We start from the raw sequence: 25,005 nt of genomic DNA on the forward strand, positions 1-25,005 counted from the left end.
CCTGCTTTGGCCGGATAGTTAGACTCACATCTGCTGGCAAATACTGAGCTGCTGCATCTTGCACACTTCAGCTGCAGGGCCTGGCAGCAGCTCCTACCCTCAGGAATTGGATGACCACCAGTGTAAACTGATCAAGGCCCCAGGCAGCAATTTTGTATTTTGGACAAGTACAGTAGTTAATTTAAAATTATGTTAAGCAAATTGATAATAAAAATAGTAAATAGTAAATTATTAATTAATTATTTTAATTATTATTATTATTATTAATAGTAATAGTATATATATATATATATATATATATATATATTGCACAATTTATAAATGTCTGAATGAACCCTCATATCTCATATCATCTGTTCTAGAACTATCTGAAAGCAGCGTGGAATGTGTTTGACTTTGTTACTGTGCTGGGAAGCATCACAGATATCCTAGTCACTGAGATTAAGGTAAGACATGTAGCAATCACATCTCCCTAGAAGTCAGTAGCCTTTGTGTTATTACTGTACGAGAGACCTTGGTTTGTACAGTTCATAGCTGCACTCAGTCCAGCCAGGAGAACTGGGATAGTAGTATAAGCAAAAAACAAAAGTAAATGGCAACTTTAACTATTTTGACTTTTATACTTTTGTCTGATTTATGCTATTAAAACTGCAGCCTTCATAAACATTTTAAGAGGACCCAACAAAACACAGAAACCAGCTATTTTGTTCAATAGAGAGGAAGGTGGAGAGCTCAAAGTTCGGAACTTTAATCCTTGGTGCTAACAGCTTAATCAATTGAGTTTCCAAAGCACATTGTTGTTCAAAAAACATCCAGTGATCCAGTGCCAATTCAGTCAGAGCAACAGAGGAATCACAAGCCAAGTCCAGTATTTTAAAATACATACACATTGGAACAAACTGCAGGTCATCTTAGTGTTTGGGTTGGTATCAGAAAGGCAAACATGACAGCCTGCTGAAGAATGTTCTGTGTAAGTGCTGGGAGACTGACTGTCAAGACGAGTAGAGGGGAAGAGTAAAGATACAAACAATAATCATGGAGGAGAACAAGAAGATGCTTCCAGTATTTCAAGTGAATTACAACAGATGAAAAACAAAAAACCAAGGCTGGCTACTACTGCTTTCTTTGGCATACACTTCCTTTTTTTGTTTCTCTTCATGTGATCATTAGTCTTCTCTATCTTTTCTATTTGGTTTTCTTTCTCTGTTTTCACCTCTTTTGCTGTTTCTATCTTCTGCTGTGTCTTCCTGGTGCCTGTGCCCTCACTCTGCCCCTTCTGTCACATGTGACACCTCTAGACGGTAAGTGGCTTTTCTTGTTGGCTGCTGATTTTGTCTTTTCCTCCTGTTGTTCTCTGCTAGTGTCTTAGGTTAAAGTGTCAGTACACTGAATGCTCAGCTTGGTATTTAAGATCTCATATTAAACTATCCTGTTGAAATGTACTATCTTTACAGGGACAAAATCATCTCATTTGTCTTGTCTTAGAAGTTACATATTGTTGCATTAAATCATTTTAATGTGGTTAGTTCTTCATTTCATCTCCCAGGACAAGATGATCAACCTAAGTTTCCTGAGGCTATTTCGAGCAGCTCGTCTCATCAAGCTTCTGCGGCAGGGCTACACCATCCGCATCCTGCTTTGGACATTTGTTCAGTCTTTTAAAGTAAGGAAAAACACAGTAGCCTGGACCTGCTAACTTGTGTCTTCCTAGACATCACTGTCAGTTATGCAGTGTTTGTGGATGCACAGTAGCAAATTCTAAAGAATGATTTTGATTAGACACACAAAAATATTATTAAAGATGCTACTTGCATTCAGGATTTTAATACACATTTTCAATACATTTATTTTTAAAGCTCACACCGATACACAGGAATCAAATTAATTAAATGCAGAGCACCAGCCTTCCCAACCAACCAACCCAACCAAGGCCATTCAGCAGCTTTAACATCAGTGGATAGCTTTTAAGTCCAAGAAAAATGGACAGTACTTGCACAGTGTTAAAATGTGACTATTTAATTACAATAAATGTCTCTTGCCTGCAAAGTATAGCATGGTCTTTTGTTGCGAAGGCATTGTGCAAATATTTTGTTCCAGATCAGCATTTCTGTGTTTGCTGTTTAGGCTCTGCCGTACGTCTGCCTGCTCATTGCTATGCTGTTTTTCATCTATGCCATCATTGGAATGCAGGTAAGTGGTGACATAATTAACTGGACAAATACACAATTAACTTAGTCACGTGTCCTTCTGTTGAAAATTTAGATACAATCAGATACAATAATGAGGCTGCTGGCTGCAGCTTCATGAACTCTCACATAAGTGATTTGTGTGTGTGTGTGTGTGTGTGTGTGTGTGTGTGTGTGTGTGTGTGTGTGTGTGTGTGTGTGTGTGTGTGTGTGTGTGTGTGTGTGTGTGTGTGTGTGTGTGTAAATTTCTGGAAACAGCAATCAGTAGTTAGTAGAATAGATGGATGGACATGCCAAGAGGCAAATAAATATTTAAAAAGAAGCCTGTGGGAATGCTTGGGTTGAGTTTGGAGTTTGAGCTTTCAGTAACTGCCAACTGCTCTCCTTGTGTCTCAGGTGTTTGGTAACATCGAATTGAACGACGAAACTGCCATAAATCAACACAACAACTTTCAGACCTTTTTCCAGGCCTTGACGCTTCTCTTTAGGTAATTCTGCCTTCATGTAGTAATTCCCACTCATTACTAACCTGTGTTTCCATCAGTGAGCAATGTTCAAATTTTCTTAAAGCACATGTGTTACTGTGATTTGTATGTCTTGTAGGAGTGCGACTGGAGAGGCTTGGCACGAGATCATGTTAGCATGTCTCAGTAACCGCCAGTGTGATAAACATTCAGGAACTACAGAAAAGGAGTGCGGAAGTGACTTTGCGTACTTCTACTTTGTCTCCTTCATTTTCCTTTGCTCGTTTCTGGTAAAATATTAAATATAATAGCTCATTATCATTTTGTATTACTGATGACCTGATGAGTAGACACTGTTCAAAGTTCACACTAAATAAGGTCTTCTTGCACTGAGTTTGGAAAATTTGGAATCCTGTTAGAACAAAGTTTGTAATTGTTAGTTAGAACAAAGTAAAGAGAAATATTGGAAGAAAATGCAAATGACCTGCAAATTCTGTGATGCCTCTAAGTACCACTCCTTTAAACCACAGAGATAGATTACAATCACTCTGGGGTAATTTTTTCCTCTTTTGTTTCTCGTATTTAATTCATCAGATGTTGAATCTCTTTGTTGCTGTCATCATGGACAACTTTGAGTATTTGACAAGGGATGCCTCCATCCTGGGACCCCATCACCTTGATGAATTTATTCGGGTGTGGGCAGAGTATGACCCCGCTGCCTGGTAGGTGTTTCTGTTATTTTCTTTGGAGAAGCAGTTTCCAGCATGAGATTTGTGAAAAGAGAGCTGAAGTAGAACCTAGAACCTAAAATGACTTCTAGCTTCCAGCAGGGTGACAATGACTGGAACAATCCCATCTTACCAGTAGCGGATGAATGGCATTAAGCGTGAGCCTAGAGTGTTGGCTGATGCAAATCCAAGGCTCCTCGGTCTGTCACCGTGGTACAAAGGGAAACTATTTGTATTTCATCAACAGGGACACACATGGCACCAACAATAAACCCACACTACTATGAAGCTCAATTCAAAATTTGGGTGAGACAGTGTGAGTAGTATTCTGTTTAAGATTATGCAAGGCTCATTTTGTTTAATAAAGGCTTCACCTTCAGAGCCTTGTCAGTGAGTCAAAAGGTGTGAAATGTGAAAGATGAAATTGCCACCATTTGACAGATATTACGGGGAGGAATTATCATTTATTTCCGAATATAAAAGAGCTGTGCCTAGTAAAGTTAGCATATTTCCAACTGCTTTAACTCATCATGATGTCGGAACGCAACACACAATACATTCAGTCCTGTATTTTAAGACTGTATTAAAATAATTAATTAATTAATTAACTTTTTTTTAGTACAAGTTTTGAGTAATGTCCTGGAGATTCATGGGGTTTAGAGAAAAAAGTAATTAATAACATATTTTACCAAGTGACAGCTGGCATTATGTCCAGCAGTCTGACTGGAACTAATAGATCTGGATATAAACAAATATAAAAAAACAAAGTTTTGAAGCAACTAGCAAGCTATAGTAATGACATTTTGGTATAGTATACATAGATGGACAGTAATGAATGACACTGTCACCTAACCACATGTCTCATCTTTTTCAGTGGGAGGATATGCTATCAGGATATGTACAAATTGTTGCGTTTTATCTCGCCTCCCCTGGGTCTGGGGAAGAAGTGCCCTAACAGGGTGGCTTATAAGGTTTGCACTCCCACACAGTTCTTTTGTCTTTAAAGGGACTGTGATGGTTTTAGATTGTGAATGCCTGTTCTCATTCCCTGCGGTGCCAAAGAATGACCTGACCGCTCATGCATACAAACATGCATTGATCCTCTACTTACCAGCTAACAGGTAACCATGACGAAGGCAGGAAACAATGCCGCAAGTCAGGCTAAAGCAACACACATCAGACGGGATGTCTAAAATCAAAATATATTATCCCGCAATTAAACAGAAGAGTGAAGAAGAGTGAAGTGAAGAAAGAAAGAGCATTGTTGCTTTGTTTCCAGTTGGTTACTGCAGAGTGCATCTTAAAAGAATACTCCACTGCAAATTGGAAAATATCAGAGTCTTTGGCAGGTTTACAATAAAATAGGAAGAACATGTCCTACAATTAAAAAAAAAAATTAAAGTAATGACTATTGACACATAAATTACTTAGTGTTTTCACTACCCCATAAAATAAGATATGCTCACAGAAGATTTTGAGACTTACTAAAACCGTATTACATTTGTAATGTATTTTTCGTGAGTGGTTTACACTTGATGAAATGTGGTTACCACTGGGACTACTGTAGGTACTATGTCTATTATTCAGGTCTACAGATAATCTTTGAGACTTTTTGATATTGTATATTTACTGTGGAGTACTCCTTTGAGGTGAAATGCATTCATTACCAAATACACCTCTATTACCAGGCTCTCCTAATCCAGCATCTCACGAGGAATCTTCTTTGGAGCTTCCTCCTGTGCGTCTGCCTTTTGGGATCCATTCCTAAATTAATAAATAAAGCTGGGATGGCATTCCAAATCACAATATCCTGGAAATCTTATTAACAAGGATTTCTGTGTCTCCTTTTTTTCTTTTTATTCTCTCTCTTTAATTTTGCCTATAATGCAACATCCCCTACCCCTATTAATCCTGATACCATCTCACCTTGGGAAACCTTCATCTCTCCTTCTATTGCCCATACCGTCTTTCCCTGGGGAAGTGGCCGCATGACATACCGTGATATGTACAAGATGCTTCGCGACATGTCCCCTCCACTAGGTTTGGGAAAGAAATGCCCACCCCGAGTCGCCTATAAGGTAGAATTACACCTTCCTCCTTTTTACCTCCCTGCTTTGACCTTTCAGCCACCTTAAGACTCCTCTCAGTGCGTCAGTCATTTTATGGGCCTGCTGCTTTCTTGCTTTTTTTTGGTAATCAAAACCTCTGTGATCTTATGTTGCTCTGAGAGGTACAAACTGTACCTTTGACCTTTTAGGGTTTGTCCTTTCAACAACAGCTCACAGTGTATGTTTGATTATTTCACAGCTGACACAGGCACTTGAACAAAGAACAGAATCTAACATGACACCTACGTAACAACCACAGATCTAGTTTAAATGTTTGGTTTGTCCTATCACATTCCAGTAGGAGTATGTATTGCACTGTCAGGCAACTACAGCAATCAACAAATTGAGTTGCTCCTGGTGTGCTTGAGACAGCATGTGATTTGTAAATATCTGCTTCTATACAGTAGGTATCCCATTCAGAGTATTTTTAAGAAATGATCTTTATTCATTTTTCTTTGCCTAATTTGAAATTGTGGTATGAAATCATGGATGAGGATTATACATGAATGTAGGCTGTAATATGGGTGATTTCTCACCACTGGATGATGAGGCACTTGACGGCACTGGCTTCCCATGCTGATGTTAGTGGAAGCTAATATGTTATGTGTCTATGGGACACTGCCAAGTAGTATACAAAGTAAAGTCTAAAGAAACCCTAAAGTCTAGGGTTTCTGCTTGAACAATCTTCAGGTAGGGCCTTATCAGATGCCTCTTATACCTTTTAGCATGCAGTCTTAATGTCAGTGGTTTCAGTGCGTGCACAGCTGTCGAAATGAATCAGATTTAACAGCCCTGCCCTTGCCCCAGTTACTGTAAAATGTCTTGCTCTGACGCTGTTGCATTTCCAAATATAACTCTTGTTTTGTGAATTGACAGGGAGTCATGAACAAAGATACAGTGAGAGTGGCAGAGTGCTAGAGCATGATTCCTGTATTTTTCCTGTTGCCTTGGTGCAACACCTCTCAACGATCACATCTCCCCCTGAATTGTCCCTGTTATCCTCCAGTTTCTACTTTCAGTTTCTGTCCTTGGGCTAAACTTCGCTGTTTGTTGAATGATGATTTTCCCACTTTAAAGATGTCTGTCCTCTTTTTTCATTGTATGTGTGTATATGTGGCTGTGCACACTCTTTTTAAACATCCTTTTACCCACATTCACAAAGTTTTATCTGCATGTGCATAGAATAGATGCTATCCAGTGTGGACATCAACGTTCCCTTTCAGTCTCGTAGCGTCTACTCTTGTCATCTGTTTTGCTTCCAGAATCCTTACACCTTTGTCATTCCCTTTCCTCATCTTTTTCCTTTATTTTGGTTCCACCCCTCTTCAGTGTCACTGTGAATGAGTTGGGTGCACAATTCAAACTTGAATTTGAATTTAAATGCAGCACTGATCCAGAGGCCTTGCATTGCATGGATCCACGCTAGCACTATATATTTTTTTCGATCAATTGCTGATGAACATTTAAGTTTGTTCAAAATAACTAATGATGTTTTCTTACTACTTGACTATAGCAGTACAATTCAAGTTTCTAAATAAAATGATGAAATAAATGAATTTTCAGATAATACTGAGATTACTGAATACTTAGTCTATACAAAATGTACACTTACTTTTACAGTAGGTGATTGATGAAAATTAGAATATCGTGCAAACCTTTTATTTCAGTAATACTTAAAAGTAAAGTAGTAGTAACTTAAAAAGGTAAAACTAATACTGTACATGATATAATGTAGACTTCTTACATGCAAAACAAGATAGTTAAAGCCGTGATTAGAGTGGAGCCCTTTTCACCTAGAAAATTAAACCTTTTCCCAATATTCAAATTTTTTGAGACTGTGGATTTTGGGTTTTCATGAGCTGTAAACCATAATAATCTCAATTATGACTAATCACAAGTTGAACTTTGCATGTAATGCGTCTATCTCATATTAATTTCACCTTTAAGTTGCATTATCCCACACCACTCAAGTAACAGTTTCTTTCCCTCGGCTATTCGAACTGCAAACAAACAATAAGTCATTACCCCATTCTGATGTGCAATATAAACACCTATGTGCAATATTACTGTGACATTTCAATACCTCATTCAGATGTGTGTAAATATTACTGTTCCATTTTGTTACTGAATCTGTTCGAAATGCGGATATCTTTCTATCTTTTCTATTTATTCCATATTTTACATAAAGCTTTCTTTATTGTGAACTGCTAGGTGAACTCTTAATTTCATTGTACTTTTACAATGACAAATAAAGTTCTGTTCTATTCTATTAATTACTGAAATAATTCACATTTGCATGATATTCAAATTTTTCAAGTATCACCTGAAGATACTTTGGGCAAGTTTTCATTCCATTTCATTTATTACTTTCAAACTGAAGGATGTTCTGCTCCTTATTTCTGAAATAATGTTTTTCACTCATAATACTAAAAGTAGTAAATCATATTATATCTTTAGGGTTTATACAGTAAAACTGAAACGCCAAAATTAGATGTCTAAAAACTGTATATGTTGCCAAATGATTAATTAAATGTGTTTGAATGTTACACGCGAGGGTCAAACTAGACTTGGAACAGTATACTGCTGTTGCAACCAAGGGTCAAACAGGACTGAACGGTATTTTAAAACACACTCACTATGAGTGGGGAACAGGCTACAAAGGCCTAGAAACTGTACTGGGAGGGAAGACCCAAATGCAACGACCCACAGACAGGACTGGCGATAAATGGTTTGATAATAAAACATACAGAAAGGACAATACAAACTAAGGTCACTGCGTATGCAGGCTAGGGCAGAAATTAAGAATGCAAACTAACACATACAACTCACTGAGTAACAAAAGATCCTACTAAGAACATAGAACATGCAAAAAACAAAATCTAACACACTCCAAACAAACACACAAACCTGTACAGGGAGCACGATGACACGACAACATGTAACATGCAATGCACAAAACACAAGGATAACACAAAGACTAGACAAACCTTGATCAGGGACAGGACTGGACCACAAGACAGAAACAACATCTAAAAACAACCTCCATGTAACACCTATAGACAAGGAATAGGAATAACGAACCAACAAAGACTGTACCCAAACCAGACACTTAAATACCTACTAAAACAGGTGACTCTAATTAACCTAATAACAGGACATGACATGACAGGAAATGAAAAAACAAACAACCAACCAAGAGAGCCTTAATGCCACGTGAGCCAGAGTGCCCTCTGGCGGTCTGGAAGTGGACTCACAACATTGAAAAAGTGTTTAAATTACATAAAGACAACATTTGTACTGATTAAATTAAAAACAGTCTTATATTTTTATAATGCTAATAATTGTTTTTTAGCCCTAGCATGTCTCATTGTCCCTATTTTAATAATAAAACAATACAGTAGATAAAGTGTGTCAGTATTTTAGGTTCAGTCTGTTCATCTGGCTTGCAACCAGAACAGTTGACCCTTTCATTTATGTTTAGTGAACTCTGTAAATCAGATTATCCTGAGGAGGTAGTTGTTCATAGTTCATCTACTCTCTTGTTACCATTCTTGCAGCGACTGGTGAAGATGAACATGCCCATTGCAGATGACAACACAGTGCATTTCACGTCTACGCTCATGGCCCTGATTCGCACAGCCCTGGAGATCAAACTGGCATCTGGTGCGAAACTAAAACTTCAAAATCCAGAATCCCTCATGGCTGCAGAGACAGCTCTGATGTTAATGTGAATAATGTTGATGGTTGCACTGCAGATTTAATGAGACATTTTTGTGTGCACATCCCCAGGGGTTCTGGCACAGCAATTGTGTGATGCTGACCTGAAGAGAGAAATAAATCGAGTTTGGCCCAACTTATCGCATAAGACCATCAACCTGCTGGTGACACCACATAAATGTGAGCCACAGATCAGTTTTCCTAAATGTGTTTGCTTAATACACACAGTACATATTAAATATTTTGTCATGTACACATCATGTTTTAAAGTTGGTTGTCTTTATTAGCTCTGCATTGCAAAATGTCCCTGCCTATTTCTGCTATTTGCGTGGCCTTTGCTTGGCCTTGAGATTAACTAAGAATCACTGACTGGCAGGACAAAAGTTTTAGAACGAAACATATGTCAATCCAAAACCACTGCTAATGCTAAACTTTGACTAAACACAGAACACAGCTTTTAACCACACAACTTGACTTTTCCCACAGGATTAACACCTAAACACAACAATATCTACTAAATGAAAGAGAAACAAACATCGCAGGGACCATACTGTACCACCAACCTAATAGTATAATGGACCAACAATGAGACATGAGGGAGGGAACCTTAAATACACAGCAGACAGATGTAGGTGATCAACAGACACAGACAGGGAAAGACCAGAAAAATGTCCATTGGCTGGAGATACCAACAGATTTGGTATGTTTATATGTTTGAGTTGCGAGTTGGCCTCACTTTGAAAGTTGAACCTTGAACACCTTGAGTCTGTAAATTACCTGAGCAAGGTCCACGGTAGCCAGATTGTTCTGGAATGTAGTTTGGGTTTGTATTAAAGACTTTTCTTCTGGACTCTAGGAATTAGTCAGGGAAAACCCCCCATCACTAACAGAAAATGGACACTGACATTATTGTAGGATGTGATACTAAGGAGAAGAGTGGTGAATGGTGACACTGGCAGAGGAATCTGGGTGAATGTTAGGAAAAAGACTACTCAGACTCATTACTAGTGGTTCATGGAGTCAGGTGCTAGGAGAGGATGCAATGGTCTAGTGAGGCAAAGGATGGAGGTGGTGGAGACCTGCAGTGTTGAAATCTAGACGGGCTGCATAGGGAGGTATAGGACACACGAGAGAGAAAACTGCACTGTAGCAGCCAACAAACATTATAATCTATCAATAAACCTGTGGTTGTGGCCAGGTATAAACGTCATGCTTCCTGATCATCTGATCTGGATCTGGTGTGCTGTAAGCAGAGAAAGGGACTCTCCTGTATGATCCAGCAACACAACCACACCAGGACATTCTGTACACACAAATGCACACAGGGAAATTACATCTATTCTTCTGCTTTGTTGTTCATCTGGCACCATCTACTGCTCATGTGGAGGAACTGCCTCTTACTCTTCTGTCTCCTCTTCAGACAATGAGCTGACAGTGGGGAAGGTCTATGCTGCTCTGATGATCTTTGACTACTATAAGCAGAATCGTACCAAAAGGCTACAACAGCATAATTCTTCAGGACTAACTCAGGTAAAACCATATAAGCTTTTCTGACACAGTAAATAAGGGCAATACTTCATATAGTTTTTTACTTTACATTTTTCAAGCTTGTAATTGGAAAATAATATCTCTACTGTTAATTACTCTATACTGGTTCAAAGGAAAAGCAACTTGAGGACTATGACTAACGATAAAATAAATTACATGATTCTTTTCAGTAGACTCCCTCTTTGTGACTGTTACAGTTCATACAGATTCAACTGGTTCTTCTCAGTGTGTATACATCTCTGTGCTAATGCCTAACTCTGATTGTAACTTTATATAATCTTTCTGTCACCACTACTGTTCATCTGTGCTGCAGAGTAAACTGGGTGCGTTGTTTCGTCCCGTGCTGCCTTTCACGCACCTACAGGAAGTACAATCTTCAATCTGCAGCCCCAAAGAGCTCTTTTCCCCCCAGCCTGAACCAGAATCAAAGCCAGAGGCCCCAACCCCTAACACAGTGTGAGTAGACTTTAAATTAGAAACATAATACTGTAATTACAGGGACATAGTGCTGGCAGCTGTAAAGTTAGGTACATTTCATACATGTATTGTACAGTATACAAGGTATCTGATGAATGGTTGTCCCTAAAAGCTAACTATTTTTAATTATTAATTTAAAGCATATTAATAGGTTAAATTTAATTTTGTAAAGTAAATGTCTTAAATTCAGTTATTTTTTTAAGACCTTACTCTTCAGTATACTGCATGTCTTATCCATGGTAGATGATTATTATTTTGGTCCAAAGTAAAGAAATGCGAAATCATTTTGTAAAACCACACGTAGTGTAATTAGTGCTAAAGCTTGTGTTTCTCCATCTACAGAAAAAAACAGATGAATGCCATTAAACATTCGCGATCAGGAGACTTTTTTCAGGCTGCACAGAAGCCAAAAGCTCAAAGGAAACTACACAGGGGGCAGTCAGAAGATGTTCCATATGCCATTGAACCTCAGGTACAGAAAACTGTAACTCAGCAAAATGTTATTTTACCATCTACATTTCTGTGAATTCAGATTCATTTGTGATGTCTTTAAGCGCAGGATCTTTTCTTTATTTCTTTTCAGGAATGTGTTGAAGTGAAACATGTGGAAAACACTTCTGACACAGAGGGATATCCCAGCCTCGAAGGCCACTACAGAGCAGCTTCTCTTCCCAGACTCAATGCTGAGTACTATGTAAGCTCTGTAGCTCACAATGAAGTGCTGTTTGATCTACTCTTTACCAAAAACATCTTATTAGTTTGTTCATGGTTAAATTATTAGGTGCTGAATCTCCAGACACCTTAGATATTTTGGTTCTTAGTACAGTAACAGACCTTGTAAAAGGCAGAGGAGATACTGAAACGTAGATACCGTAGACAGATCCTGTTAGCTCACTGCTGCTTACACTAAGTCATACAGTCAGTTAATTCTGAATGTATTGCTTTTACTATGGAGAAAATTTAGGATAAAGATAGAAATATTAAACTTCACACAAACTTGATTAATACAGTATATCATGTATAGTTAATTATGTATAGTTATAGTTGTGCTTACTAATACCATTAAACATCCTCTCTTTGCATAAAGACTGGATATAAGGATTGATTTCCGATAATCTTCCCTGTAATAAAGTACTGATATATAACAAGCACAGTATTTTAGGTTCTGTACAGATTTCACCCTCTGACTTTGTTCAGTTTTTGTACCCTTTTAACTTAAACAAAAATGGCCATGAACAGACTGAACTGTAATTTTAAAAATGCTTTCTTTATATTTTGTTTTATTTATAAAGCTTCCACATTTCATTCACTATTTGCACTCACCTACTGTGTTGTATATCTTTATTGTAGTAAACACTGTCTATTATGTTACTTCAGTAATGGATTTATTTAATCGTTTTGTCACCCAGCTTGTAGAATTTTTAGTTTTTTACTGGCATGTTGCAACCAATGAAACCTGCTTGTATCTGCTGCATATGGATGTCTAATTATTTCTGTGTTTCCTGGATTATGTGTGTCTGACCTTGTCTGTTTAACATTTGTCTGTTTTCTATGTCACATTGATATCTCCCAGAACATTTAGCATTTGCTTTTGTTTGTGCTGCATTTTGATCTTTCACTCATTTTTTCTCTTAGATGATAAATATAGTGTATATTTTTCATTGTAAAGAAATCCTTGAAAAATCTCAAATTTAAAATGGCGACTATTTTTTCACTTTTGTTAATTCCTTTTTTTTGATATAATATAATTTGTAGTCAGTAGAAAAAAAGAATGTCAGCAGTTTTCTTATTTAGTCTCTTCTTCTCCTCTTCTGTCTCCCTTTGCTACCAATTTTAATGCCCACTGCTAATGTTTGCCCACCTCCCTCTTGTGTGTGCTGTCTGATAGCGGAGCCACCCTCGCCACGCCCCTGGGACCCACCTTGCAGTATGTACCACCTGTTGTGTCACCTCTGTTCCTTTCTCTTCTTTTACTTCCTCTCCCCCTTCCTCTCATACCCTCCCTCGTTTCCTGTTGTTCTCTTCTTGGTTGATTTGCCCCCATGCTCCTCTCATCTTAATGGATAGTACACACCATCCCACATATGTGATACACTAGTCACTCCATGGCACTGCCAATAGACATTTTACATGCAACACATACATCTATAATCACATTTCTGCCCTTTACAGCTATTTGTTTGTGTATCCAGGGCATGTTCAGCCTATTTTACAACCCTTAACTGCAGCATTACTGTATTACAATTTAGCCAAATACAGTTGTTTATGTGTAGTATAGTAGCATGTAGTTTTTTGTGAGTTGTGTGAGTGTTATTGTACAAGACAGGAGCAGTGCCGTAGCTGTCCTGCTTTAAAGTGATTGTTTTCTGTCAAATCGCTTATGTCGTTTGATTTTATGTCAGTCTTAAAATCTTATTTTTCACATGTCAAATTTAAAAATGGATCCCATAAATCAGTTTCATCTCTGGTTTCTCACTTGTTCCCTTCAAGGTGTAGCATTGGAGTTATCTTTTTTATGAATACCATCTCACCATTGATCTGCTATTTATCTAAAAAATAAGAATTTAAGACTGCCTACTGGATATAATTACTTTAACGTGAATCTTTCCTTCAGTGTTGTGATCTTGTTATTTGACTGTAGCCACAGACCAAATTCGGGGGTAGGAACAGAAGGAACAGCCAAATACACAACCTCTGCCTGCAAAGACAGACACAGTTCATCTTATACAATATGTGTCTGAATACATTTGGAGAACTACAGCCCTAAATAGCATTTAGCCTCCCAACTCTTATTGTTTGTTTGTTATATGTACAATCTAATAAGTCCAAGAACTATTATTTTAAATCATTACAATGTAATGTAATGTATGCAGTAACCAGCAGGTGGGGTAATAGCTGCTGTTCCAGTTTCACTCTCACACTAGTTTATCACCTGGTAGTGGAACTTGGTGGGTTAATTGTCTGTGTCCTCAAAGCATTATTCAAGTACTGTATTATTCCATAGAAATACTCTACGTTATAGTGTAAAATCCTATACATAGATAAAAAAGTAAAGTTCTCGAGCTGGTTTGACTACTGTATGTCATTGATTTCTGTTCATTCTTCCCAATTTTTTCGGAAGTCCTGCAGAAGATGGCTACCGAACTGTCTTTAGACAAAACGTTGCTGTTCATGCCTATGTTTTGTGAATATTAATATTTCTACTTTGACTTCTTATCCTGCCTTTGTCCGTTTCTTTTCCAATACTCAGCTGATTGTTGACGTTAGTCCTATACGGCGCTCTGCATCCTCTGTTACACCGCAGCACCATCAGGATGTCAAGCTCAGGGAATATGACTTGGAAAGGCCTAAGCAGGCCCAATCGTTGACAGAAACAGGAGTCCAGGGGCACGACAGAGTCCACCACCATCATCACCACCACCGCTGCCACCGACGGCGGGATAAAGACAAAACACAAAAGTCGCTGGATAGAGCGTCGTCAGTGCAGGCATCCAGCACTGTTGGTGAGAATTGTCTTCACAACCTGATTTGTTATAAATAAGATGAGACAAGCGAGGATAAACATTTGTTCGTTCCACAGAGAGCAAATTTTTATGTTGCAGCAGTATATGAATCATCACATATGCACACAATTGTACAGATAATTGTGCTACTGTGTCATTGTATGATAGTAGTAAAGGACCCAACACTAAATGTCGCAGAACACCACCAGTATCATATATTAATTTTTTAGCCAATTGCACATTTTTATAATTAGCATGATTGTGTTGTAATGGAGTGATGACAATTACATCCTCTTCATACATATTCTGATTCTCAAGCTTTTGCAGCATGAGCAGGTGTTGTCAGGCTTTGTTTGCCATCACAGTTAGCCTGTGTGCTAACACTGGCGGTAGGGGGTATACTTTTTTGCTGACATGAAAGGCCACAGAAGACAGGTTGAGCACAGCAATTTATGGGTGCGTCTTAGTGAAATAACAGAAAATCCAGATGCCTTCTCTCTGTCCATTAAACAGAGAGGAACCACAACAGAGAAAGGCCTCCCAGAATTATAAATAAGCGTTTGTGTTTCTATGATCATTGTTTCAATGTCAGTTTGGAATTAAGAGCAGCCACACACCCAAAGTTGTGAGAGAAACATGTTTGCACCCATACATAGTAAAAGAACAATGTGCTTTTAATTAAAGATGTAATGCAATTCTATTGCACATTATTTCATATTTCATAAACATGGAGATAGTCGCAGCGCTACAGAGTACAACATAAATTAAATCTAAAACATGGGAGTTCACTGTCACTACAAGATGATGATTGATTGGTTTGGGTGTTTACTGCTGTGCATTGTTAGAGCATGCACTCTATAGCCTACTGTATGCTCAGTGCATTGTACTGTATCTATCCTGCTACATTTGAATTAATTAGAGTGCAACCAGTGCAGCCTAATCTTAAACAATAACAGATAGAAGCTTTATTTCTACATCAATATATCATCTTTCAAGAGTATTAAGAGTTGTCTTGTTTAAGATTTATTGACATCATGCGACAGAAGGTGATGCTTACTGCTACAGTTTTCACCTGCTCAATACACTATAAGGCTGATGCCCCTTAGGTTAATTTACAAACTCTCCAGGCCGAAGGTTCCTCCAGAGAACGGGCGAGAGAGCGGGACCGTGGCCGACCCCATGAGAGGAGACACCACTCCTCAGCAGGAGAGAAGCAGCGCTACTACTCTTGCGAGCGCTATGGTGGCATAGAACAGTGCTATGCCAAGTCAGCTGGTCCCAGTCGATCCACATCTCCGGGGGAGGGACAGGAAGCTGCTTTGCTTAAACAGGCAAGTTATTAAGTAAAAGTATATACATTTATCATATGTATTACATATAAAAAGGATTTATCTACTGAGAAATAGCAACTATACATCTACATTTACCTTAATCTCATACTTTTGGCAGCTCCAGCCTTATGTCATGCTAATATGTATTTTTATATCTTATAAATATCTACATTTTTGTATTCTTAGATCGGTAGTCATGTGATTAAAGCTGGCCTGACACACGCTTCTGGTTCAAGCACACCGGGTCGTGGTCGCAGACAACTCCCCCAGACGCCCCTCACTCCACGTCCTGCTGTAGCCTACAAGACTGCCAATTCCTCGCCTCTCCTGTCCAGTGCCAGCACCACTACAACTGGACACCAGCCTCGCCTAAGCTGTGGCCTTCCAGAGCATGACTGCTTACTGGGGGGCCACGAAGAGTCCCCGATTCCAGTAACCCGCCTTGGTTTGGACCCTAGTTTAAAACAGCCACAGGGTGCCTCTCAACAGGCCTTGTTTGAAGACACAGAGAACTTCCAGGATGCTGTGAGCAGTCACGGAGGGGGACGGTCTGCTAGAACTGCTGCCTCCACTACAGCCTCAGCCTCACATGGAACTGCAACTGCTCCTGTCACAGCACCGGCCACTCACAGTCGGTCAGGGATGGTGCCTAATGGGTACCACTTCACCCTTGGGGTAAACTCTGCATCTGGATCTGGAAGCAGAAGTACAGGAAGTCTCAGGGAGAAGGATGAAGAAGACTGGTGCTAACATGGCAGAGAACCTTTGAACAGCGGGCATGGGCAGCTTGTCACTGCCCTGAATTAAGACAGTGGAAAGTGCTGTAATAGGGGCTCATCCAGTCATTCCATTATTCTCCTTTTTATACAACCAAAAAGTACCACACAGGACTTTTTCTATCCCCTTTACTTGCACTGAAATTATAGCACATGTGAAAACCCTAAAGTATTTTGCCTTGGCCAGTAAACTCAATGTTGGAACAGATGGCGAAAAAGCCAATTGCCACATGCTGGTATTAATGGCTGCTCACACCACTGTTTTAATTATCGTTTGTGTTTTGTTATGTTTGTTATGTAGGTAGGAGAAGACAACTTATTTATATTGAAGCTCAAACCAAATTATGTTCCTGTTCTTCATTTGTTGCTTCTGATGACAACAGCCTTTTTACATTTTTTAGATTTCTGCCATGATACCACAGAGTAGTGTGACAAAAATCAACCAATGGGCTGAGTTATAACAGAGGGGTATTGCACAAAAGTGGATTAAAGATACTGTGTACAAAATAAACATCTTGTCCTCATCTAGTCTATAATCCTCATTCTGGGTTAAGACATCATAAGAAGGAGCACTTGCTGTAAGTCAAGCCAGGTGTATGTAGATGCATTAAGTACACATTCACATATTTTAAAGACCACATTATTAGGTTATATAATTAGATTAGTATTGATCCCAAATTTACTGATTAATTATGGACAAAATGTTTACTGCATAACTTTTTCCTGCAGCACAGCAGGATCTATATAAGAAAAAAGAAGAAAACGTAGAAGTACAAATCTCCAAACAAGGGACTGGCTTAATTAAATAGTCCAAAAGTAATTGAGTGCTCCAGATTCACCAGTTCTAGTTTAACTAAACTAACTATAGATGCCGTACATGCAATCATCTGCTGTGCATATGTTACTCAGGAAAAGTTTATTCACCGAACACATTTTGTCCACTGAATTACTTTTACCAACTCGTATTTGTAGAATTGAATGTTTGCAGTTGATTTGTTGGGGTTTAGTCATGTAAGATCCTAAACCTTAACTTGTAAAGTGCCTTGGGATAACTGAATTGGCGCTACAGTATATGATTAAAATTAAATTGATTGGGTAATTTTAACCAATTCCAATTCATTTGATCTTTTGATTTAACTTAATGTGTTAGAATGTCAGGTCAAAACAGAAGCTGACAACAGGTCAAAATAAAGTGCAACATTTTTCAGGTCGATTAATGGCATTATTTGCAATAGTGTACAAATGAAGGAGAGAAAGAATCTGACCTTTATGAGCAAGGACAACATAATTCTATTAGTTTGAATCTAAATGCTTGTCTCAGTATTACAATTTCCTTGTATGTTGTCTAAAATGTCCAACATAAAAATGTATATAAAAATAGTGTACTGTATGTGTACTGGACTGTTCCATTGTTATGGGCATCATTCAAACATCTTTTGCAACGTCATTTTCAATGTCATTTGTTGTCATTGTAAAAGAGCGTCAATAAACGCTCTTTTACAATGACAACATAAACAGCAGTCTTCATAATACTAGCTCTGACAGTCACGATTACTACATAAGTATGAATAAACATATAAAACAAAGAACAAACAAACATAGGAGATGTTAGCTCAATGAAAATATCTGTGGTATTTAAATTCTGTATATTTCAAATAAGGGAATAGAATAGATCTCTATGGTAATTAGATTGGGTTTAATTGATCCAAGTTTCCTGCAATGAAGCTTACGTTCAATCAGGATACCTGGGAATTTTTGGCTTTATCCCGTTTTGTGCAAAACCCCTCAGATTTTACTTGGATCACGTTTTTGCTATTTATATTATATAACATACACAGGGACTATATCAAGTCTTTCCTGATATTATGTGGCTACATACTAAGTGCCTCATTTTTTCTGAGATATATTGAGATGCAGACTGGTCTTGGGTGGGATGGTTTGAACTAATTTAAGTATGAACACAGCTGAGAGGAAGTGGTGGAAATAAAGCTTGTGTTTGAGTTTGGTAAGAAAGCAGAATGCAAAAAAAGTACTATATCTTGTGGTGAGTAATTACAGATCCAAAGTAAGCAACATAGTGCATGCCAGGGTCTTGAACTTGTCAAAAAATTGTGTCTGTTCTCTTACTTAAGAGTGTGTGCTAAGCGTTTGCCTTTCTCTTTCAAATCTACTGCAAGTCAGTTGGTTTATGTAGAACAGTCTCTGAATGCTAAAAAGTGCAATTTTTTATATGTAATAACAAAAATATGTCATTCTGAAATATTTGCCTCAGCAAACTTAAAGTGTATATATAATATGTCTGTCATATTTACTCACATTTTATGGGTTTCCCTTTCTTCTCACCTCTTTTCTCTCACAGCAGTATTTTAGGCAGTGACCTATGTGCATACTAACGGGTACAAGTTATGTTGTTGCTGCAGACTGTTGTAATAAAGTAGGGCTATGCAACAAGATGACACTTCACCACTGCCCTGTAGCTTCACCCTCTTTTAATTTCCAGGTTCAGGCTTTAGTGTGACTGTGACCAAATTTGACGAGTTATACATTGTAAAATATTTTATACAGTTACCTGAAAACACATAATGGGGCACTGATACTGATACTAAGATGATACTGGATGTGAAATACAGGACATTTTTGAATTATCAAGTTGACTTCATGATGGTTCTCCAGTTTAGCACCTGGAATACAAAAACCTTCATCAGACCTGGGTCTAAATAATTTTGTGCTTTTATACTTGTTTAGAGATGCCATATTAAATTAACATCCACTGAAATTAAATTTCAGTAGATGCCCTTTAAAGCGTTTTTGTATCTCAGGTCTAGTCCAGGTTCATAAACTGAATCTCCAAATGTAAAATCTTTTATTCCCAGATCCAAAGTCCATAACCTATAAATCCAAAGCTGCATCTTAAACATATATTTCAATCCGTTGCCTAAGGCTATTGCCTACAATCTGACTTTTGAAAGGGACAGTTATTTGAAGGATTTGTTTTGAGTTAGATATTTTTACACAGATCATCCAACATTAAACTGTATCATTAAACAGTGATTATATTATGTCAAAAACATATCTATATCTATATATGTGTGTGAGTTTGAGTGCGTGTGTCTTGCGGTGTTTGTACTGGTTTGGGTTTTCTCTAAGCAAGCAAGCACAAGTTGGAAACTTGATCCAAGTCTGATTGTTCTCTTACGTTTTAGTTCACATTTTGTAGTCTGATATCTTTGCAGTCTATGTGATGGGTCATCGAAAAGAGACATAGACTTTAAAGCAATAAGGTCTGACTGTAGGCGTGGTTTCCTTCTAATGTAATGCGTACATTGCTTCAGGTCACATTGTCTTTAACATGTCTGTAAGTTGCCGTGTTGGAACAGACATTTGTGTTAATGTCTCCTGTAGATTTAAAAGCATCATCCAGCAAACCTGACATAAATACGTGCCAAGATTTTCTCTTGCCGTTTTACTATGTCTGCCCCCCTTTGGACATGTCCTGTTTGCATGTTCTAAAAAAAATGTGCACGTGAAAATAGAGGTGTTGTTTGACTTCATTAAGTTCATTATTTGTGCAGTTTGTTTGCTAGCTGTATTTGCTGATTATCTAATAAGAAAATGTATCTGTTTCAGGTAAAGGGAGAAACACACTAGCTTGAATAACATTTTATGTCAAAACTCTTTGAGAGGAGATTCTGGGGTGGCTCAGTCCTTCACTGCCTGATCTGTTACTTGACTGTCTCACCCACAGTTATTTTAACTGTACCTATAGTTTTTCTTGAATAAAGAGGTATGATTATGAAGGTAAATGATGTTGATATGTCTGTATTTGCATTGAGGTGCAGGCTTGTGGTAAACGTTATGTGGATTTGAATTCAGTATTAATTTAATGCTTTATAGGCCAAAACAGCTCAGCCTAAATGAACCCATTTATATTTGTGTCACGGGCGGCAAAGAGAGGACCCAAATGCACAGCGCCAGGACACGATGTAGATGGTGAAAAATGGGGGTTTATTCCAGAATCAAAGTCACAAAACAGTCCGGGTCATACACAGGTCAATATCAAAAAAAGGCTCAGCTCTCAGAGTTAGAATCGGCGGGCTTAGATCGGTCCAGATACAGGCAGAGTTGAGCAACAGAGTCAGGGATTCACATACCGGTCAGGATCAGACGAGAAGCGATGGTCAGAGATACGGAGCTGGGTTGGCAACAGGATAAGCGGAACAATAACTGCTGGAACGTGAGGTCACGGAATCAGTAAACAACGATCTGGCGGCGAACTAATGTGACAGGTGGTGGTTAAATACACGGAGTAGATCACTGATACAAAACAGGTGAGTGTAATGAGGACCGGGAGTGAAGCGGGAACTGCTGTGGTGTGATGAGAAACGGAAGTGCTTACAAAATAAAACCGGAAACTGGGATCAAAAACAGAAGAGTCCTTTCAAAATAAAACCAAGAACGAAAACCTGACAATTTGTTATACTCTTTATATATACAGTATATATAGATATAAGTCTAACTATTAACTACAGAATGTATATCATAATGGCAATGTATGTGTATGTATAATATATATACATATTGTATATATAAAACCTAAAATAGAAAATAAAAACAGGAATCAAGCCATACAAACCTTAATGGGTGGACACCATGCAGGATTTTAATTGGTTCACATTAGAAGAAATGGGCGTGGTCCCCGTTAGCTTAGTTGGCGCCAGTGACGTGATGGTTGCGAGAAAAAGATTGTTCAGAAGCTCTGCAGCGGGCCAGGGGAGAGCAACAAGAGGAGGTTAGGAGAAGAAGTGAAGAGGATGAGAAGTCAGTCACTCTGTGTGACAATACTGCGAAAACTACCTAAAATTATTCAAGAGACCGCTTCAGGGATGGACCTGTCTTTAACTTTAGCTTGACAGAAATAGGTTTTATATCCGGAACCCACTCTGACTTGTCGTCAACACTTAATTGCCAAAGTGAAAACACGGGGAAAATGTTCTCCTGCTTCCTCAAATGGACACTTTTCTGGCTCCTACCCATAAGCACCGCCACACCAGACGGCGGAACCGTAGAGTTTGGAGACGAGTCCGGCTCCGGGATGTTGTCGACAGGTAGGAACACCTGTAGAGCCTCCGGCTGTGGTAATATATCAGTGCGTAGTAAAAATAATGGCCCCTTTAATGCAGTACCTGACGTAATTTACAGTGAAAGGTTGACTGGAACTCGTTGCGTGTAATTAATTCTCTATTTTAATTAAAGTAGAAAAACAACGCAGTATGATATTATTATTACTAATATTAATTCAAATTAACCTCTCAAGTACATTTTCTTTTAAAAACAAACACCGAGCAAAATGGATTGTAGCTGCTATTTATTCATCTGCTCGTTCAGGTGTGTGTTGGCTTCTTACTTACTTAAAAGTATATAATATACAGTATTTAATCATAGGAACAAGCCAGTACATTTTATTCAGAGCTGAAAACAAGCACTAAAGGTCCTATCACTTAATGATGACTAATTCTTACTAACTAATAATTCTATTCCTCTTCCTAATTCCTATCCTGCATTGATGTTTTCCTCAGCGGCCCATAAAACCTTCACTTGCGAGGTATGCAAGGCACATGATCAGGCTGGTGAATTGTTAAATTGGAGTTCATCACATCATTTAGTCCAGAGGCCATGTAAAAAACCTCCTCTACAGCGTCACTTAGTCCATGTCTGATGCTGCTATTCTTTTCTTGCTCTCCTGTACCAGTGACTTAATTCAATTACTTTCAGTATTTATAGTTTTAATTTATAGTAGTTGTTACGACTGAACTCTCACCACAGTGAACAGTGAACAAATAGCCTTCAGCTATTTTCTCTTCAGGCCAATTGCGTTTGATTGCTTTTTTCAATTATTCTAGCAGGTTTCCAAAGGGCACATGTGTAATTACAATTACCAGCCTGCTGAATTTTTTTTCAGTGTCTGCTAGTTTTTTCAGTTTATTTATTTACTGTTTAGACTTTTCAGTAAAGATGATTTTTCACCCAAGTAGTACTAAATGTATTGTAAAGAATCTGTCCTAACAGAAAAAAAAGCGGAATTTGTTAATCACAACATTGTCTTCGACCTCTGCTGTCTCATCAGTGTTTTCAATGTCTGGATCTCCTTTGTTTTGTGTTGTGTGCTGTAGGTTTACATTGTGTTTCTGTTATTGGACGTGTTTAAAACATTCACAACTTGTTGAAACTGGAGCTCTGCCAGCTACCTCAGTGTGGCCGGATTCCACAACATCAGACATTGTTTACGTTTCAGTTCAAGTTTTTATCAGATTTTCTTATTGCTTTTATTTAGCTCCTAAAGACCCAGTAACACAAACAAAGATTTCTGAGAGCAAGGAGCAAGCTGAGAGTTTGGATTCAGTGACCGACTGAACCCAGCTTTTTGAATGTTTTTATTGGGTGTTTTTGGAGAGTTACAGTAGATGGCAGTTCCTGATTCTACAGTCTGAGCCTTTGTAAACTTTTACTGCATATCCCTAAAAAAGCTGAGAGTTGGACTTTTTTGCAATAATCTTATTGGGCTTATATAGTTGTATCTTATCTAGGCAGGTTGTGATTGCTGCATATTCAATCACTCATCTGTTTATAAATTCTTCACAGTATTCAGTCTGTATCTCTTTGGTTAGACTAATTGGTGAGTAAACCCATAACCCAGTTACAGTTTAATTAGTGTGCAGTAAAAAGCCACATGATGAGCTATGAATGTGTTTTTTCTCATTTACAAGATAAAAGTTCTTCTACTTCTGGGTGAAACTACAAAAGAAATGTATTTTCCAATATTATGGTAGCTTACATTGTAAATATATTAAAAACGCAGAATACAGCAGAAAAGTGAGAATGCACCAGGTATGATCTGTTATGCAAGACTTCCTTACCTTCGTATTTGAACACTGTATGGCTTCAGTGAATCATATTACATTCCTTTTCATCAGGTTTGATGAATTGCATTCATTCACAGTTTTTTAAAAAACCGATAAATCACCTGCCCCGGGTACCTTTGTACCTGTTGTACAAAGGTGTCATTGCCAAAGCAACCTCAATTTGACTTTGAAGTCTTTGTGAACTGAGTGCAGTATCCTGTGAACAGACTGGTACCAAAAACATAACTCTATACATTCAATCCCTGTCTAGTTAACCCTTAAAATATGTGTAGCATTTCCTATCCAATCAAATCTGTCATAGAGACACACGAGATATGTTCTCTAACCCTGTGAGATAGACATTTCTTAAACAGGATGCAGAACAGATACTCTGAAGAAGTTTGTGATGTTTTAAAGACCAGTGCTTGTGTCTGAGGGTTTCCATATCTCTCGTTATCGCCTGTCACCTATCCTAATTTCTATCCAGGCACTACTGTACATTAACTCATCCTGTTAAGAAGTGGTAATTGCTGACAAACCTTCTGACCCCTCAGTGTGAGAGTGTTTCTGAGAGGCAAAATGAAAGATATACATTTGCTTTAGATTATGCAAATTCAAATATTTTGAAGTTACGCAGAAATAAAAACTTATTGGCAAAAAGTTTACTTAAATGATTTCGTTATTCTCAATATAAGCTGAGTCTTATCAATCTTGAATGTACTTTACAGAGGGAGCAGCCTAGAACTGATGCATGACTGATTTCAGTGCGGTTTAAGTACGGTCTCACTAGGGGACCTGCATGAAGCATGATTCCCTACTCTGACATAATTAATGCATTCCTAGCTTGTCTTTCAGAGCAGTCCATTGTCCCTTCTACCTAAAGAGCCTACTTTAGGTAGAACATTGGGCTGATAACCACTGATAATGACCATTGAATGGCGTGATAATGTCCGAAGTGGCTCACCAGTCTCACAAGTCTCACAAGTACTATTTTTACATATTTTATTATAACATTTTATTTGCACAACCTATAACTATAATGGAAATTAGCAATAATTAAGTGACACAAAAGAGTGTCGTTCAGAGTTGAGTTCAGTGAATCTGTATATATTTGAATCCCTCACACTCTCTGTTGCACACTTTGCCTTTTTTTTGCACCTTATACTGTTCTTATATCTGTGAGCTGAACAGAACAGTAACAGAAGAATTTCCCAAATGTGGGATCAGTAAATACTGATTAGGCTTATTTTAGACAAGAAAGTGTTAAA

At 38.1% G+C, this 25,005-nt stretch overlaps 2 protein-coding genes across 15 annotated transcripts in view; both read left to right on the top strand.

Moving 5' to 3' along the window:
• Positions 1–20,641, top strand: part of cacna1bb (calcium channel, voltage-dependent, N type, alpha 1B subunit, b) — a 114,394-nt gene extending 93,753 nt beyond the window's left edge. For 4 of the 11 annotated variants that reach the window (XM_055513551.1, XM_055513553.1, XM_055513555.1 and 1 more), the window contains 17 exons: positions 363–446; positions 1,547–1,663; positions 2,125–2,190; positions 2,583–2,674; positions 2,790–2,940; positions 3,245–3,372; positions 4,253–4,349; positions 9,044–9,149; positions 9,276–9,383; positions 10,624–10,733; positions 11,065–11,207; positions 11,571–11,700; positions 11,812–11,922; positions 13,117–13,155; positions 14,479–14,730; positions 15,859–16,062; positions 16,249–20,641. In XM_055513551.1, the coding sequence (XP_055369526.1) occupies positions 363–446; positions 1,547–1,663; positions 2,125–2,190; positions 2,583–2,674; positions 2,790–2,940; positions 3,245–3,372; positions 4,253–4,349; positions 9,044–9,149; positions 9,276–9,383; positions 10,624–10,733; positions 11,065–11,207; positions 11,571–11,700; positions 11,812–11,922; positions 13,117–13,155; positions 14,479–14,730; positions 15,859–16,062; positions 16,249–16,812 (2,502 nt within the window). In that variant the 3' untranslated portion in view covers positions 16,813–20,641. Of the gene's footprint in view, positions 1–362; positions 447–1,546; positions 1,664–2,124; positions 2,191–2,582; positions 2,675–2,789; positions 2,941–3,244; positions 3,373–3,470; positions 4,350–5,359; positions 5,457–9,043; positions 9,150–9,275; positions 9,384–10,623; positions 10,734–11,064; positions 11,208–11,570; positions 11,701–11,811; positions 11,923–13,116; positions 13,156–14,478; positions 14,732–15,837; positions 16,063–16,248 lie in introns of those variants that run through there. The other 7 variants (XM_055513552.1, XM_055513558.1, XM_055513556.1 and 4 more) reach the window with 6 other exon arrangements.
• Positions 20,642–21,587: 946 nt separating this feature from the next.
• The window catches only part of si:ch211-196i2.1 (collagen alpha-1(I) chain), a 122,493-nt gene continuing 119,075 nt past the window's right edge, over positions 21,588–25,005 (top strand). For 2 of the 4 annotated variants that reach the window (XM_041073206.2, XM_055513561.1), the window contains exon 1: positions 21,588–21,943. In XM_041073206.2, coding sequence (XP_040929140.1) covers positions 21,826–21,943 — 118 coding nt within the window. In that variant the 5' untranslated portion in view covers positions 21,588–21,825. The remainder of the gene's footprint in view (positions 21,944–25,005) is intronic. The other 2 variants (XM_041073204.2, XM_041073205.2) reach the window with 1 other exon arrangement.

This window comes from Betta splendens, chromosome 12, assembly GCF_900634795.4.
Source record: "Betta splendens chromosome 12, fBetSpl5.4, whole genome shotgun sequence".
In the NCBI taxonomy this organism is placed as follows: domain Eukaryota; kingdom Metazoa; phylum Chordata; class Actinopteri; order Anabantiformes; family Osphronemidae; genus Betta; species Betta splendens.